The sequence below is a fragment of the Schistosoma haematobium genome, chromosome 3, assembly GCF_000699445.3.
Source record: "Schistosoma haematobium chromosome 3, whole genome shotgun sequence".
In the NCBI taxonomy this organism is placed as follows: domain Eukaryota; kingdom Metazoa; phylum Platyhelminthes; class Trematoda; order Strigeidida; family Schistosomatidae; genus Schistosoma; species Schistosoma haematobium.
This window is the reverse complement of record NC_067198.1, coordinates 30909903-30929203: the sequence shown is the minus strand read 5'-3', so window position 1 is coordinate 30929203 and position 19301 is coordinate 30909903. Positions and strand designations below refer to the sequence as shown.

Genomic DNA, 19301 nt, shown 5'->3' with positions numbered 1-19301 from the left:
TGGCTGGTTCACTAGAATTTAAAACATGGAGTATCGACCTGAATGTACTAATATTCCAGTGAATACTTTCTCTCGGGAGGTCGTAAAGTTATCTGTATTGCTAAGCAATGAAAGTTATTCATGATAACAACATATAAGTGTCAGTAGTATCACTAAGTCTTATTATAGTTAAATAGTAGTGACGCCGAACCAATCTCTCCAACAATGTCACATTGCTGACTACATGACAGTACTGTATATTTCAGAATGATTTTGTAAAATAAATTCATTCTATATCACTCTTTATTATCATAATTGGACTTCATTTTACAATCGAATGGCCAGTGCGTCAAATCTTATATGACGCATATCGATGGTGAATCTAGAAAATCGAGGTCCTTTTCACGTTAGAATTACCAACCAGATGCTCGCATCTTTTTCTGGCTTATCTTTGAGTTTATTAATACCCAGAGGATTCTTATCATTCGTTAGATAACTTAAGACGCATTATGACCCCATATGATTCGAGACTGAATTATACTTGGACGGTTTCTATCGAGAATAAGAATGTCAGTGATAAAACACTGAAACCTAACATCCAGAATATAGCATTGCTCTGCCCTAGATCTACCACTGCAAGTTGAATAGTTGGGGGTCAAGAAGGCGAAATACGAAAACACTATCTAGACTACATGACTCAGCCAAACAGTAGTGGTAATTCCATGTGCTTGTCGTTTTTGTACTGAATATATCTATACTGTCAAAATTGCATTCGTTCATCAATTGTTCTTGAATAGCAGGAAACCCTGACAGCCGCGACAGAGAAGACGATAATGGGATTTCGACGTTAGCCTGGAACTCTTCATTTTCGAAATAGGCTCGTTCTTGGGACAAGAGCAGACCAGTGAAATCTGCCCGTGATGCCATGATGACTAGGAGTATTCGAATTCATGTACCAACTAGGAATGCCCGAAATCGTGCAATTTACAGCAAGTAGAACTAGATAAGCACAAATGAACGTATTATATTTCGAATTCGTAATCAGCGGGCAACCAAGTATAGAAAAATCATTAGTTCGTAGGAATACTAGATACCTACTCGGTTATATGTACGACAGCGGTTCAGAATTTCTACCAATTTCCGATCCTAATGGATCTTCGAATTGTCTCATGGTACTACAATATCCGAAGAACATGAATTGTCTGTCTCGAAACTAGAGGATCTATTCACTTTTGTTTGTTAAGTTCCTACCTTTGGACTCCACCCTGAGGCATCGATTAATAATACCCTGTGATGCATACAAAAATATATAATTTAATAAAATAGTGTTGGAATAAATCAACAAAAAGGCCATCTGCCAACAAACTCTTGTATATATTATGAGTAAGATGTAATGCATGAATACAGATATATATTACAGAAAATGTTCGATGCTAAGAGATGAATAAAAAAAGTAGTAAGTTGGTAAAGAATTCCCGTAACATTTAGCAACTTCACATAAGCAAAAGCCTCCCAATCGATACATTAGAACAGAAGAATCTGTAACTGAACAACTAATAGTTTACAAGTATTATTAGGAATTTAGTAGGAGACTTATTGGTAACAACAACGAAGAGAGTATGGTACGATAAACTAATGTTTCAACATTCAAAGTAGGTCAGAACTTGGAAATATAGACAATAGAAGTTATTACTACAGAACAAAGTGTAATAATGAATAGATTCCAAACAGTCAACAGACAAATCGTTTACAATGGAATGAAGAAAAATAAATAAACTACATAGTCATAACGTAGAATCTGCACTTATGTACACTGCTTCATGTTGTTATACCCCATTAGCACAGAGATGTCAGGGGAAACCCCAAGATAGTAGAAATAATAACAGTTTCGGTGGTAATTTAAAAAGTTAAGCATCAAAGATATGGTTAGAGAAGAAAAAACAAACTAGTGAAATAAAAATAGAAGAAAGTTATGAGCAATTTAAAATTTCAGGATGTGGCGGAAGACAGAAAGTGAATGCACTTGCGCCATTGCAAACAATTTTGAACCATGTCATTCAGTTTCTAACCATTGGTAACGATAATCACGTGGACCCCAACGAGATAGTCTACATCTATTAACATGGCTAAGTTCAGTCTGCCTCTGCACCTAAAGACATCGCCCGTTGAGGAAGGCAGTGGTTGGTCATGCATAACACATATCCCAACTACATCAATTGATCAAGATTTACTATCTTATCAATCGATTCTTCATCTTCACCTAGTACTCTATTCTTAACTCAGGCACTGCTTACTTCCTGGTCCCAAGATACATGAGTAATGTTTCGTGGACACCTATGACCCAATACCAGCAAAGTACGAATATCCTCTACTCATAATGGCCATAACGTCCAAAAGAATTCCTGTTAGATATAACAAAATTTATACAACCCGCTGACAGATTTAAACAGTGTGCATTTCGTCGGTTCCTGCTTTGCAGTTTTCAGTGCAGTATGAAAAAACTCACTACCCTTTCGATTTTTAAATTCCAAGTGATAATTGTGACTTTAAGGTACTGATGGTAGGGGTAGATATATCGAGCAATACAGGTGGATCCTTCGGACTGTTTGGACATATTTTCCATTATCATATTAATTATTTCCACCTTTAAGTCCTTTATGTTTCGGTTAGCTTCAATCTTCAGTGTAGAATAACACTCATTTACCAAAGGTTTAACTTACAGCCTGGTATTAAACCCTAATTAAGCGGAAATTTGCACACAAAATCGACTTGTCTGAGATATCCCAAGGCAAAAAACAGAAGAATACAAGCTAGTCTACCACAAAGTATCTAATCAGTCTCGGTCTGAGTGACTAACAAGGGATAATTATTTGAAATTGCAAGCCAGCAGAAAATTTAACGCCTAAAGGTATTATCTTAACAGTATTTTAGATCCGACAAATGTAACTCCTGCATAACTATATCCGCTCTTCCCGCTGTTTAAGGCTGAACAAAATAAATATGGGTTCTGATGTCGATATACCTCAAAAGACTTAAATCGCAAGGTTATTTTTATAGTCATACAAACCCCGAAAGGATACACTAGTTCTCAAGCCTTTTCTTATAACTGTAGTGAATAAAGGACATAAGGCTTCACATCCTTATTCAACGAGTGAAAATAATCGTCATATAGTATAACAAATATCTTAGTGATCTGAGAATAGAAGCTCAGAAACAGGAGATAAGGTCATGGTCAAATTTGAGCAAGCCAACCAATCTAAATTTTCTGTAACACAGAAATCAGTCGGTGAATTTACTGAGTCACTGAAATATACCTTCCTCAGTTAACTGCGAAGTTATGTCATCTATGCAATTCACATAGATTTCAGAGTCTAGAGAACATAAAATATTTGTTTTTCTAGAAAGACAATTATTCCCGCCTCCGAATGTTTTATCTCACCGTTACTTTTTGGTACAAGTTTTCATCAAAAAGATGACTTCGCAAACTTTTATAATCAGTAATCTAAAACTTACAGCACAATACGCAAGTTTCATATCCAAAATGAGTCACTTTAAGCGGTTTATTTAGTTCGGAAGGTCCTAAATCATTTTCGCATAAAATACCAACCATAAGTTTTAAACATTATTACTAAACTTTAGAACATAGTATAACATGACTTATTGCATAAGGTGAACTAAGTTTCACTCTGCACTTATTGTATAAACAAATAAGTATTAAGGTCTATCGATTGAATGCATCTAATTAAGTAGGAAATCAGGACAAACTGAATCATATGTACAAGAATGGCAACTTCTGCTTAAAAAGCAGGAGAGAAATACACATTTAGTAACTTATAACAAACATCTAAAGTGAACCAAAGAATACAATGATAAAATAAAATAAACACAGGTAAAGATATCTCAGCAGTTAGTCTGTTCTTGCTTGAGAATCATTATTGGGCTCATCAACAATAATTTGATGACTATGGGCTGATTCCTCCAGAAAAAATGAAGTACTGTTTGTTTGGTTTATAGGTGTTTGAGGTGGAATACGACGTGCAACCATAGTTACAGTTAAAACTTGTACATCGGGTGAGTTAGGTTGGTTGGTTGGATTTTCTGATTGTTGATTTGACAGTTCATTACTGCTTGGAAAACCAAATAATGAAGCTATTGTCGAGACAGCATTCACAAGAGTAGCAGTAAATACGGCTCCACAAAAGAACACTGTTAATGTTACTAAAGCAAACGTAGACACTGAATTAAAATATTGTCTATAGACAATCCTAAAAAACCAAGTGAAAAGTAGGAGGAAAGCGAAAAGTGGTTTCATAAGCCTAGTACCTATATCAAACTCAGTTAACATTGAATCGCTGGAAGAACTTGGGAAAGCGAAATTACGTCCTGTGTTTCCGGAATCGTTTACCGAGGATGACCTGGTAGGTGATGATACAACAGGAGTTGTAACAAGACAGTGAATTGTTGAGCCATCAGTTATACCATAGTCACATAATCTTTGACGTTTTGGTCTTCCACTACTATGAAAATTTGCTTCATTTTGTAAAACATCCAGTAACTCTCGGCCTTGAAAGATAAGCCTGACGTTCTTTTTCTGATTGATTAATTCATCTACAAAGTGCTTCCTGAAAACAAGTAAAAGTATCTAGGTTCAGCAAAATTTAAAGCATGGTAATTATTATAATGCTAAATGTAAGCCATATTTAAGTTACGTAAACAATGTGAAAATGTTGTTGCTAACGAAGGAAACTAAACCGTCAGTCAGTAAACATTATAACGGTCCGAACCAAGTATCCGTTAGACAAAATCACCACTTTTAATTCTTAATTAACATGGTAATCTATTAAAGTAGATTAAATATATTATTTGGGCATTATATTATATATATATATATATATATATATATATATATATATATATATATTTATTTATAATATCGGTAAATAACAATTAATCAGTCTGGGTTTGCGTACGAAAATATAGAACATGTTGAGTGAAAAACATAAAGATAAAACGAAAACATACTTCTTAAAACGATTAACAGACATAGTGGGAGATGCATGTACAAAACGTGATTCTTCATTAAGATATTGCAATTTTATGACTAAATGTCCATTAAAACAAGATGTAGAATTAATTTGTCCTTTTTCTTTTGTTCTACTCGTTTTCGATTCCTCATCGGATGAAGATGAATTTCTTTGATCATTTGAAGTGATTGAAGTCTGAACTAGATGAATTAGATACAAGTAAAAATAGTTGTTTAATGAACATCTGGTCAATTTTGTGGACTAGGAATACTATGGTCATTCTTTTGAAAAAACTAAATCCTTATGCCACAAGGTGCATTTTAAAAAAAAGCGATAATGGTGTCCACATTACTTTGATGTGGTAAAATCAAGTTAAACAATGGTCAGAATACTTTACGCGATTTTTTTCAGTATATCAAAACCTTAACATCAAACGTAACCTTACATTCCAGTGAAATTCGATAAAAATAAGTTGTAAATAACAAAAGCAGTTTACGTATGTGCAGTAGTTGAAAACAATGACAGAGTAAATAGTCATTAACGCACTGACCGTTTTGACGCAATTGAGAGACTGTTATCGAAATTCCCAGTAAGTTTAAGTACACGGTTTTTATTTGCAGTTCCTAAATGTCCAATCTACGTTTACGGTCTCGTTATCTAATCAATCCTCAGAAGCAATACATGAAACCAACTATGAAACAATGACATTTTTATTCTCAACACAAAAACGATTACGGTGTTCAAATTGCTACAGATTAAATCTTCTGACGTGTGAAGTGACCAAGTAAGACAACTGAAGTTAGAGTAAAAATGTACATCCAAAACTGACGCGGAAGTTTATAGGCCTATAAAGGGTGTATTTCTCACTTGATCTCAAGCTACATATCAGTAAAACGAATTTGAACCATAATGCATATACGACGCTTCTTGGGTAACGTTATAATAACATCAATTTTTTACTCTCAGCACACAGAATTAGAACTACTGACAAGTAGCTCGATTTGTTTTAATTGTAGTAGGAATAGTGACTTGAACTTTAGAATCATAATTGAAAAGTCAGTCATACTTACCAGATGAACGTTTGTGAATGCATGTATCGGAATCGATTTCATCCTCGGAACTAGAACCCGAAGTTTCTGAGGAAATATTACCCGATGAGTCGATGTTTTCAGGTTCTACAGTTCCTGGTGCATTTGTCGTTTCTGTTTCAGTATCATGGTTTCTGTGAGGATGGCGGAGCAAGGTTATTCTAACAGGCATCAACTCCCAGTTAACCCTTGTAGAGATCCAAGCCGCAATAAGAAACAAAATCGTCCCCATACAACTGATGACAAAAAGTAATTCATTTCCAATCCCCTCAATGATGTTTCCATATGGGTTCATTAGACCTGTAAAATTTGGATGAAAAAGACCCGTAATTGCTAATATGTACGTTAATTTATTCCTATTGGTTACCGAGATACACGCAAGTTAAGTCGAACTGCCAAAAGTATGTATACCAAATATTTAGATACCCAGAAAGATTGGATTATTTTTGAGTTTCAACACAACAGTACGAGCAGTTGTAAAATGATACACTCGATCTAAGCGCAGATAAAGGTGGCACTTAGATGATAAATGTGTTAGATTTGAGAGGATTTTTAATGAAACAGATCATTCGGACAGAAAAACATGATAGGACATAAGAATTCCAGATAAAAAATGTAACGCAGAAACAACGAAAACTGTATTTATGTTTGGATGTACCACTAAGGTATAGATAAGGTACATAGATATAAAAGTTTTAAAACGATAGTAAAATATGGAAGCTTATTAACGCTGGAGGGTTAAGAGCTATAAGTGGATGATGAGCAACTTATCAAGTGGAAAGATGATTTTATGAATCAGGACAGAAAACCAGTCGTTTTGGCATAGAACCCTTCTGCTCCTATGTATAATTTGTTGGACACTGATTTATCTCGCTTACAACAATTACCTATTTCAGACAACAAAACCATCTCATTCCCACTTTCTTCCCCTCTCAAGTGTCTCCGTGGTTTATTGACGTGGATAAAAACTACTCATGTATGCTAAGCCTCCGTTTGTTAGTGTTTTTTGTGCACTTATATTAAATATCAAGATTGTAATGACAAGCGCCCTGGTACGCCCGAGGGTGGGGAGAGTCGACTCTCCCTCTACAGGTACTATCACATGGCCACGTGCATACAACCACTGACACGGAAGTCCTACTCAGTGCCTGCTCGAGGCATTGCTGTTGTTTACGAAACTGAGAGGACGAAAAACGAATGTCCGGCTTTTTAAACGGTTTGGTGAACACGGAGAGTCGACCTACGGGAGTTGGAAAACCCTGATTCCAAACCAATGGTGCACATGAGCACGAAGATTCTGAAGGAACAAATGGAGTATGGACCAATCGTTGGTCAACGGCTACCATGTGACAACATCTTATGACGTTGCTCCAGTGCCTTGTGAATCAGACCTTCAGGTCGAAGGCTCCGGGGGTTGCCCCCTAGGAAAACCACCTGCTTCTATTTTGGCACCCGGGTAGTACTAAAGCCAACACATAAATCAAGTGACTTGTGTGGGACATATGAATTCGGTGACCATTTGTACCAATATTTGTGTTCAAATAAATAAAATGAAAAGCATGTATTACTGAGATTCCAAACGAATTGGTCCTTTGAGAGGTGGCTGCATATTCAGAATCCTTAAATTTTGAAAATTGTGGTTTTGGCTTCTCGCAGTATTTTAGAGGAAACACTAAAAAGTACTCTAACCATGAAGAATACAAGTCATTTACGTAAGAAGCCAACTTTACACTGAGCACGGCTAAGGACCACTTAGTTATAGGCCTATTGAGTCTAACTCCTTTTCACTATTATCTGAACTTTTTAACCACTGATAGTAGGCGCGACATCAACGATTGTTAATTTTGAGACGATAGTTTATATATAGGGGTTTTTATATATTCCTTGAACTGCCAACGAAGGTTCTAATGGGAAAGATTTTCAGCTAAGATGAGCATGTTCAGTTTTATCATATGTCTTTAATTACAAAAATGTTTACAGACTAATGAAAAAATAATTACTATCGAACGAACTCATCCTACCGGAGTAACAAAACAAACCACATTGCGCGGCAGAGTTTGACGTCGAAACTCGTTTGTCCAATACCTTTGTAATGCAATTTGTTATAAAGTAAATAGTTACTGACATTTTAAATCCTATAAATAATACGGAATAGCGGCCGTGGATTATGTTGGTAAACTAAATCGTTTGTTTGAACTGATTCTCGTTGATTCGACTGGCCATTGATGTATTATTTTCTTTGCTAATTAATGTGGTGTCGTAAGAGTAAAGCACGTTATTTAGTTGAAAATCACTTTTTCAACGCACTTATATTCTCCTACAGTGGATATATTTAGACGAAATTAGTTGTGTTTAAATGCCATAGTATGTTCTCTTGAGGGGGGGGGACAGTCGAAATAGACATTTTTGTAATCAGTTCACTGTCATGACGTTAAGTTATATTGTCGAGGACTTTGGGATTTCGTTATTTATCATTCATGAACAGCATTTTTTCCACCTCACGTCAATTTTTATAGTGTTTTCGCTTGCTACCTGGCTTTTATTCCAGTTTATTAGGAGTTTGACGTATTTGTCCCTCAGAACTTGGTTGAATGTTTGGCAAGCCTAATGTGGATATTTGTGAAAAAGAGAACTGAGGCAAATGGACTTTACCATATAAGAAGTCAAAAGTAGACCTCAATCAGAGTTTTATGGAAAACCGAGCTCTAAGACCTTTTATATTTGATTTGTGGTGGACCTCCCCTAATTATGATGGTGATGAACACTGATGTTGGAAGTTGTTTGTAAAATGAAAATTGAAGCATTTGAGCGTTTAACTATTTATGAATGTTAAATAACTTATTAATATACAGCCATAAACAGTTCTTTCCACTATATGTATAATCGTTTTCGGCTGAACTGACATATTATTGTGTAAGGTGTCTGAGAAAGAAAAATTAACAATTGACGTTGATATCCTTTTCTGTCCTCCTCATGAACATATACAGGAACATTTGTGCAAGCTGTGGGTTTGGCGTACATATCTTTCTTTTTGACAATTCAGTGGCTGCGCACGATCATTCGTATTGTTGCCGAGAGTCAAAACACTTCCACTGAACGCTACCGCCCACATACTTATACGAGACATCCAGAATCGATGAAGATTCTCATCCACTCGTCTGTTTCTTTGGGTAACAACTCTGAAATACTGAATAAATATACAGGATAAATATATTTAAGCAATATCTTACAACAGTTTCTACGATTTTTAATCTACTTGGGTACGTTCTCAAGATTTTGTCGCAAATCTAAAGGCAATTTCATTTAAATCATGATTGCTATAACTTTTTACGGAAAGCGCGACACACTTGAAAGGCGCACAAAATTAGATTTGCATTACCATGTGTAAGACGGACAGCCGCGCTTTCCCCATGTGTGCGGTCCATAACGAAAGTTTGCGTTTTTGATGTATTTCCCATTAATTCTCTGAATTTGTCCATGATCCACGATACGTCTGCTCGCAATTGTTTTTGCATCCATGCAGACAGAACAGAACGCCTTCGTCCAACATTATTGGATATTCCCGACTGGTATAACGAATATCTACAAAGTGGAATTCAACAAAAAGCATATTCACATTTTATGATTGAAATTGTAAGTAGAATCAATACAAACAACTTCTGGATATTTGTTATATAATTGTATCTGCCCATATGTACTAAAGCAGATTCTCGTTACATATCCGTTTTCTGAATACTCTCTCACTTCACCCTTTTGCCGCAACATATCGATTACTTGCATTCGCGTGTAACAACCTGGAATATACTCCTATACACTTACCTATAGAGAGTTGAGCTTTCATAATCTTTACACCAGCAGCAGTGACCTGCCTACCAGTTCGGCCATTAATGCTTTCTACTAATTCATCTGTTGATTGTGACTACAATATCACCGGCTTTAGATTTTTTTCTTCTGACGACATCTTTCTGGCCATGCATCACAAACTATCTATGAACTACGACATGGATGGTTGTGTAGCAACTTGTATGATTTTATGACATATTCTTCACCTTTCAATCTTACACGGAAACTTGATTGGCAGTTTGGAAACTTAGACATTAAGCGTCACATATTAGTTGAAGTTCTCACGGTTTTTGATTCACTGTCAGACATTCTCATTTACGCTTATGACCAAACATGCACTGGAACATTACAAACAAGTATTTATATCTCATGTTCTTCAACAATTTACTTTCTGTATGAATGTGGTGAGTGTGGGTAGTCTGCGAAGGGACAAAATTATTCTTCCATACTTTTTGGAATTCCTCTAGCGCACTATCAAGTTTAATCCAGATTCCTAAAGGCCTGTTCAGTATTATACATTGAAACGCTTCGCTTACGCCGACTGACATGTCTGTTGATCATGAAGCACTATAAACAGCACTCAAAAATTGATAAAAATTGTTATTTCTTTCAATAATAATTTGCTAAGTGAAGGAAGTACTACAAATATTTAAGACTTACGGTTACTTGACATTTCGTCTTAACCTTTGTGTTGAACAGTGATTCACACAAACTTTGAGTATATACAGCTGTTACGTTTATCTTATCTTTGTTACGTTGTTTTCTGGACCTTATCAAAAAATTAAACAAAGTCATTTAGGTTTTCTACAGCGATTGTAATCACAGATCAAGTTACGAAGCAACAATAGAGGCGACGTGTACACTAGAAGACAGAGAATGCTAAATTAATGCTTTCGGCAGTTACTTTGTGCTTTTTAATGCAGCAGAAGACGAATTAAATAGGAGAAGACTTATACTCATGCAACCAAAAGAACCTAAGGCAATTGAAATACGGAATGACCGCCTCTTGTCAGGCCGTTCAAGGTTGTTGAAACGAAACGGCGGTCGGCTTTATAAATATCTGGCATTTTTACCGTGCCTTAATTAGTTTTGTTACTAGTTGCATTTTTCTTCAATTCTTAAAACTTGTACAATTACCATTATTACTTGTGAAACTGTAGTTTAAAATATGAACTTCGACCTTCCGTTCCGATTTGTGAATACACATAAATAACCCATTGATTATCGCTCACAAATACTCTGCTGCACACATGGACTGATACAGTTTCTGGACAGATCAGTCTGTCCATCATCCGTAACCGCACTTCGACCTAGTCACTTATTGGCTTATTTATTCTGACTGTTTTTGTATGATCGTATATGTGTTGATTGCTTATCCCATTCATCATATAACTGTAAAATGTCTTTGGTCTGATTATAGATATTGAGTAACTCCTGGTTATATTGAGTTGACTCAGTTGACTTCTCCGATCCATTTTGCTTCGCTTTCTCTTATTCGCTTTTTTCACTACGTTTCTCTGATTGTCTGTTCCAATCAACCATCGTATGAAATATACGTATTCAAACTCAATCCTCGTATTTGACTTATTTAGTTCGGTTACTCACTAACGCGATTCAGGTCGATGAAACATGCGAAGATAGCCGACGTGTGTATTTCGACGACAATCAGCATACAATTCGACTGAAGTCGGATACAGGGCCACTAAACCTTAAACCGCGTGGAACTACAATGAATAACGACTTTCATTCACTTTCCCAAGCAGTAATTACCAGTTATTAAAGATTCTATTATATGAAGACAATAATTGCAAGTTGATCTTTTGAGAAAAGCTACTGACAAGATTTTAATAAAATGGAGTAAATCAAGAGTTTATCGAAAGAGAGGAGATTTTATACCACCACATTTAACTGAATCAGAAGTGAAAGGCGCTTGGAAGGCTTGAGAATATTGATCTGGAAAGCTTGTGGACGCTTAGTTCATTACAGCTGGACAAATATTTGACGATTACTCAGCAGATGTCGTAGTCACACAACACGGCAAATGTTTATCTGGGACCACCTTACCGTAGTGTTTAAAATTTTTTATATTAACAGGTTTGAGGTTTTGTCGCGAAATTCACTCATCTATTCGGCTCATTGATGTTCTGGCATTATAAGTGATGTCATTCCGTGATGAAAACCCTAAATCTAATTCTGAATCTTAACCATCATCTGTAAATCTTATTTCTGTTTACTCACACTGGTTTATAACCTTCATTTGGTCCTAGTTCTTAGATGGACGTTCAAGGTTACTCTATCGTCGTTCAAATGTTGTCAATAAGTTATACTTTCATCTAAATCTATGATAATTCAGTTAAATTTGACTTCTCAGTAGGGTGGTTAGATAAAAAAATAAAGTATAACGACAAGAATTGAAAGTGTTTGAACTTAAATTCAATGGAACTACATCTTTTGTTGAACTTTGTCGCGAATAAAACTAATATTTCGAGTATATAATAATTGAAACAGTCATCTTTCTGAGACTTGTTGCATCTAACAACTTATTTATTCTTTCTGTGTTTGAGGACTTTTATTATTTAATTGAAGAGAATTTTTAATTTAGAATATCAGTCACCAGTGCCTATATTAGCAGATTTCTTAGGAATAGGTTCCACTAGATATTGAAATACTAAGCCATCGAATCACTCACTGTTTAGTGAAATCTAATCAGAACAGTATTTAAACCTTGTATTCTTTGATTCGGATCTGTTATTTGTGAATTTTATAATATTTACATAACAATGTCTATTGGTTTATTTAAGTTATTTAAAGTTTATGTGAATAATGAAATATAGCTTATGTGTTTGAGGGTGAGACATTTTCCGCAGAAAACCATATAAAGAAGTCTGACATATTTGTCTTTGCAGATGACAAAAGCTTGAAATATTATAAAATGTATGATGTGAGAGCATAGGACTAAAGCCGAATGGTATTTATAAATGCATTAATAATAAAATACATAAGAAGAATGTAGATTTTCTCTTAGTGCATTTTAATAAGTTAGTGTCATCTTTGAAATTCAGTGATCACTAATTCTAATCTGTGACTTATGCTTAGAATGCTTATCATCAACATACCTGAGAAATACTATTTTACATGATTTGTACCCAAAACTGGCTAGTTTTATGCATAATTACATCTTTACAAGTCATTAAGCAGTTATGATGTGTTGTTAATATGAAGACACTTATACTTAAAGCGCAAAGAAATCTGTCTTACGTTTATTAATCTTTAGTGCTTAAAACGGTCAAAGATTGTTGTTCTGTCTACATTGTTTATTTCTTGAATAATGTAGTTTATTTTCTTATTGCAACAATCACTTTAATATCAACTTTTTCTAAGTCTTTGAAAAATCTCAGTATCTGTTATTGTAACTATTCTAACCATGTCTACATAATTCATAGAAGGTAGGTTATGGAAACCACTGTATTATCAATCATTTTTGGAATAAACAATAGTACTGAACACATTTACCAATGAAGAAAATTGCAAAATTGTCATTATTGTACTCGAACAGTTACAAATGTACCAATACTTGAAGGCTGGAAAAGACGATCAACACGCATGAATGTATTATATCAAAATTACGAATAAAGACCATAACTGTCTAAAAGTATTTCTTATTTCTGAGAACACATTTAAGCAACATTAGTAATTTTTTTATAAGTAAGGTTTAATATACCATAATCAGTGAAGTTTAGTTCGAAAGGACATAAAATACCAGGACATAATAGCTAAGATTAGTTAGTATTCGTATGTGGAAGTGGAATTTTATGAAGAATAGAATGAAATTGTAGGTCGTAAAATGACAATTAGGACAGTACAACGTTTAATGGGTGATAATCAAGCCATTTAATTGAAATAAAATTAAAATTAACGTCGTAAGTGAATGTTGGCAGAATTTTTTATTTCAAGTAATCAAATACAATAGAGATAATATAATTAAGACACGTTAAAACAATATAGTCATTTTACCAGTAGTAAAAAGTGGTTTACTACATTTCTGTTCTAGATACAAAGGTTAGATCAAAAGCTTTTGATAATAGTGACCTTAGTAAGCCAGAGTAAAAGCGGTATTCTCAGCGTGTTAATCAATTTAAGTACCTTTGAGATGTCCATTTTGTGTCCACAATCCATTAAATCTTTAGTGATCGCATTTGTGAACACTTTACTTCCACAAGCATAAGTAAATTCACAAATAAATTCGAAAATAACTGTAGGAGGATAATGATCCACTTTTACTGGTTCAAGGAATATCTAGTGTAATATACTGAAAATAACTGAATTACGGGGAAGCTCCATTTCGGTTCTACTTTTATCTTTTTATTAAATCTACCTGATAACCCCCTCCCTTTTGAATGAAAAGTGAAGGAAGACATGGTATTACTTAATAGTTGTTTGTTTAAGACATTTTTCAGTACTTCACAATAAATCTCTTTGGATGTCCATTTTTTTATAACACACGTCTTAATGCGTGTTATTTCTATTTTATCGGTTTGTCATAGCCTTCTAACGTTGTTAAATGGGATTTCGACTCATCAGAGTACGTAACTAATAGCACGAAAGATATTATAATTTAAGTATTGCCCCATCTATGTTTGTTTTCTCAATATGGCAAGTGGATAGCCATACGAATTTATAATGAGCTCTTTATTAAAAATATCGTTTGAAGAATATCACCATTAATTATTGTCATAGGGAAATTCACCATTCTCGAACAAAACCTAAAACATTTACATCAAAAATATTCAAAAAAGTAACTTTAAATTCAATAACTTACCAGAGTTAACGTCTGTAATCTAGGAAATATGAACTATTTTAATAAAACAGTTATATTACCATTATTGATGTTACACATATAAGAATAAGTGTACAGATTTAAAAGTCAGAAATCGAGTAGGATCATTACAGTTCAACGAAAATAAACATGATTTCATCAAGTGAAGTTAACAGAATAATGCACATTGCAATCTATCTACGTTATAGTTGAACAAATATTTAATCTGGAAAATAAATGTAGATAAATACGCTATATTTTGAACATATTGTATTCCCTGGACTAGATAGTTCAATCATGTCACATTCAAGAATACGAACACATTTTATGTTTCAAATGATTAGTAAATGCAATTCACAATAATGAACAGTAACGAATGTAACTTATTTCGAAGACAATTTTTTTAGATTTAACTAGTTATACGTCACCGTAGGTAAAAGATTCGTTTCCAATGTTACGTCCAAGTTTTTGCTCGTTCCGTTATTGAAGTACGATATATCGATCTAATCGCAATTTACGAACCCAAATTAACAATAGAACCAAACTCCAACTGAGGTACCAAAGTTTATTCGCAATTTACAAATAGTCGACCAAAATGTCCTTCTAACAATAATTATAACAGTCATAGAAACAAACCTTCAATTTTGTAGATTCCCAGAGCAAAACCTTCTACATACTAAACCAAAGACAGAGAAACCAAAATATCCGAAAATAATGATAAAAACAAACAAGTTCAGAAGTTGAGTAAAACAAATACATCCAAAAGCCCAGTGAAATTAAGAATATTTAATATAAAGGTTTTAATCAGCCAAATATCTTCAGTTCTCCCGTAACATCCAATGCTTGCTCATTCATTAATGATTTAAGTGTATTTTAATTAGATAATAAAAAAATTTTGTGGGTAATTTATTGTAGAATGCGTTTGTAATTGATCGAACCTATAAATATCAAACGAGATCTAAGCTAATCTAAATTCTGGACAATAAAGTAAAAATAGACTGTGATCAGTATATGTGTGTATAAGTTGCAAGAAGTAACAGAAATAAAGTTAACTACAATTTGATCATTTTAATTGGTGCATAAATTATGGATGATTTTTTTAATTATTACTATAAACTAATTACTTCTGTTGTGTGTGCTACTTATCTTGATGTAAGTAGTATATGACGCGAGTCAGGAATGTAATGTCTGGCAGCAGAAGATAGGGAAGATCAAGAAACGAAGAATGGGAATAGAAAGCAATTAGTATGGAAATGCAATAACAACGAAGTTTGAGACAATTAATGAACATTTTGCAAATTAGGTATTATAGTATGGTTTTTCTATTTTACCAAGTAACTGTAATTTAAATCTAAACGATTTTCACAGTAGTCTTTATCTACCACTTGTTTTCAAAGGTAAAACTTTTCAGCCAGTTCCATCTGTAGAATATTTTTTTGTTACAGAATAGATATATGCTTAAAAAGATATTTATGAGTAGTTGTATTATATTTTATATGGATGAACCTTGTTGTAATTGAGTTTCGTCACACCAAAATATACCAGCCACTGTGTTATTTCTTTTCCGCAGTAGTCAGTATCCAGACAGGCTGTGAATGATTTATCTAATCTAATAATAGATAGAGAAGGGGTTAGAAATAAGTAATTAGTTTAAATAAATCAAAATTAGGAGGAAATATTAGATTATTTGTACGCTTGAAAAATAGTCAGATCGATCTTTCTAGTAGGCTGTCAAAAGGTATTTTTGGTAACATTTGCAATGTTTCAGATTCTGACAAACTGGTCGAATTACCATGGAGTCGTTTAAATATTTTTAACAATTCAGATGTCAATTTAAGTGAATGTATTATTCCAATTATTCAGTCATTTATAATGAAGATAATATCAACCTTAGAATTTACCAGTGAAAATTTCACTGAATAATATAATAGAATGAAATATTGTCGGAATAAAAATGAGAATCTATTTTGAATTAAAAGATATCTTCGATATGAAATACGAATATGTAATTTCTTAATCATCATGACTATTTGCTAATCTAATAGTTGAGATCATAAGTCAATTGATACTAAACCACTATGGAAAACATAGAAGCACTGGACGACAGTTTCGTCCTATTGTGGGCAGTGCGCATCCACGATCCCGCCTCCACGGGATTCGAACTCAGGATCTATTGGTCTCGCACACGAACGCCTAACCTCTAGACCACTGAGTCGGCATCGAATGGTGTTAATGTCTAACTTCAGCCAATCCACGAAGCTAAGCCACATGTCCACCATTGGTAATCATCACAATGCGTCGCTTTTTAGTTAACTAAATTAGAAGGTAGGTTACACTTTTATTTGGTTATTTTTAATGTGGAAGTGACAGTTTTGATTTCTCAAAGGAAACAATTTAATTTTAGAATTCGATATAAAACCCAAACAAACTTTTAACATTTTAGTGAAAATTACCTGCACTTCGTTGTGTAGTATATTCCACAGATTTTTGTTTACATCATAAAAAAATTTAGTTAAAATTTATAAATAAGCTCCATAAATATCATGAAACAGCTGTTTGATATGTAAGGGTTCAAATGTGTGTGTAGACATAGTCACCAACGAATGGGTGTATAGGTTTCAAATTTTATTTTCTCACCTTTTTCTCAACATGTTTTACAACTAATCTGAGCGTAGAGTATAGGCACTTGTAAACATTTTACAATCATTAAACTAACACCGCTTACGATTTATCATACGTAAGTTCCTTAAAGGTCTGTGCATATATCTGACGTTTTTTGGTCATATTATAATATTTAATAACTGACGACTATGTCCAACAATAGGGTTTGGGATGCACACCTTTGTTTCAATCAGAGATACTGTGAAAATTCCGAAAATTAATAGATTTATAAAATGCGAAACAAAAATGTTATCCATGACATGGGTTCGAATGACAAACTGAATAACAGTTTTATGAAGATTGATGTATGTTAACTATCGCAAAATCTTGATCTGATGTTTTTTTCTAGTTGCCCTTCATCACCTACTTTTATCAACTAAAATAAAACTAATTTATTCGTTTCATTTTTGGTGTCGCTGCCAACCAGGAGTGGAAGGTTGCTGTCCTGTGAACTACGTTGCGGGCCTGGAGCTGAGGTGCTAGTTGGGGCAGTCTCCTATGGAGAGATGGTGTCTAGTGGAGTGTTCTGGTGGGGCGGCGTTGGCTGTAGCGGGTGCTGTCGACAGAGAGGGGCGGTGGGACGTGCGGCTGCTGGGCAGACATCGGATGTAGATGGATCAGCAGGCAGGTGGAGCACGAGTGTCCCAGGTGCCGGGTGGATGTCGGCAGGTCGACGGAGCTATGGAGGTCAGCGCGCCAAAGACTCAACATTTTGACGGAGAGCGTAGCACAGACTGCAGAAACGAAGAATGTGGCATGGCGAGCATGAACCACCACAAGAACGACTGCTTTAAAGGGAGGACGAGTGTGGTGTGTGTTTCTTATATTGACATAGGCAGTAAATGATGTTAGTCGTGAACAGAAGGTCTGACAGCAGAGAGACAAGAAGATCGAACAGTAAAAATGGAAAGAGGATGCAATTTGTATGAAAATGCAAGAACAATGACGTCTGAGTCAATTTAAGACAAGTGATGGACATTTTGCAAATTAATCATTTACTATTTGATTGTTAGATTTTATTAACAAGTCCTGTAACTTTGTGTTAAATATATTCGATTGTCCCCACTGGTGTTCCTGTTCACTACATTTTTGCAAATCTAACTGGTTAAATGATCGATTCCTCCTTTAACTCAATCATTTATGATGAAAATTATATTTCAAGTTTATTTTAATTAATTCAACTATTTTCTTTAAATATAAATAAGTCAATTGTAGGCTGTCTCTGTGAATTGACCTTCTGGTTTTTTTTAATGATCAACATGTGAAAAGTTGAACTATTGTTATTTTGATTCATTTAAATAAATATGTACCACACAATTCAACGTTTACTGTTCTTTAGTCTTTAATACATTTGTATTATGTAAAATAATTTAACCTAATGAGGACATTTCCATTTTAATGTTTAGAATAATATAAATATTAACTTATTAAACAATTTAATTAATAATTATTACTTCGTTACTAATTTGAATAACTGACCAAACACGATGATTTGGGTAACATTCAAAGGATGGCATATATATATATATATATATATATATATATATATATATATATATAAGTTTAATAGTTGAATTCATAAGTCGATTAAAGCTAGGCTACCATGGAGAACCTGGAAGCCGTTTCGTACCAGTATGGGGCTCCTCAGCAGTGCACATCCACGATCCCGCCCGCAAGGTCCCATACTAGGACGAGACGGCCGTCCAGTACTTCCAGGTTTTCCATGGTGGTCTAGCTTTAATTGACTCATGAATTCAACTACTAAATTACTATAATATCGACAAAATTCTTTTCTAATTATTACATTATTTATCCAGTATAGATTTATTCATATGACTTTGAGCTACGTGAAACTAATTAGATGCTCAACGATTAAATTAAATGGAAACA

General features: G+C 34.3%; 1 protein-coding gene across 2 annotated transcripts; it reads right to left on the bottom strand.

The window, feature by feature from the left end:
• Window positions 1-246: 246 nt before the first annotated feature.
• TMUB1_1 (transmembrane and ubiquitin-like domain containing 1) lies at window positions 247-8414 on the bottom strand (the record flags this gene model as incomplete). Of its 2 annotated transcripts, XM_012944224.3 has the most annotated exons (4): window positions 247-4601; window positions 5002-5203; window positions 6074-6391; window positions 8113-8218. In XM_012944224.3, 4 exons carry the CDS (start codon window positions 8216-8218, stop codon window positions 3887-3889), a joined length of 1341 nt encoding a protein of 446 aa, XP_012799678.2. In that variant the 3' UTR covers window positions 247-3886. The 2 variants fall into 2 exon arrangements, with proteins under 2 accessions (XP_012799678.2, XP_051069578.1); XM_051213590.1 differs by having other exon boundaries at window positions 6074-8414.
• Between the last annotated feature and the right edge of the window lie 10887 nt (window positions 8415-19301).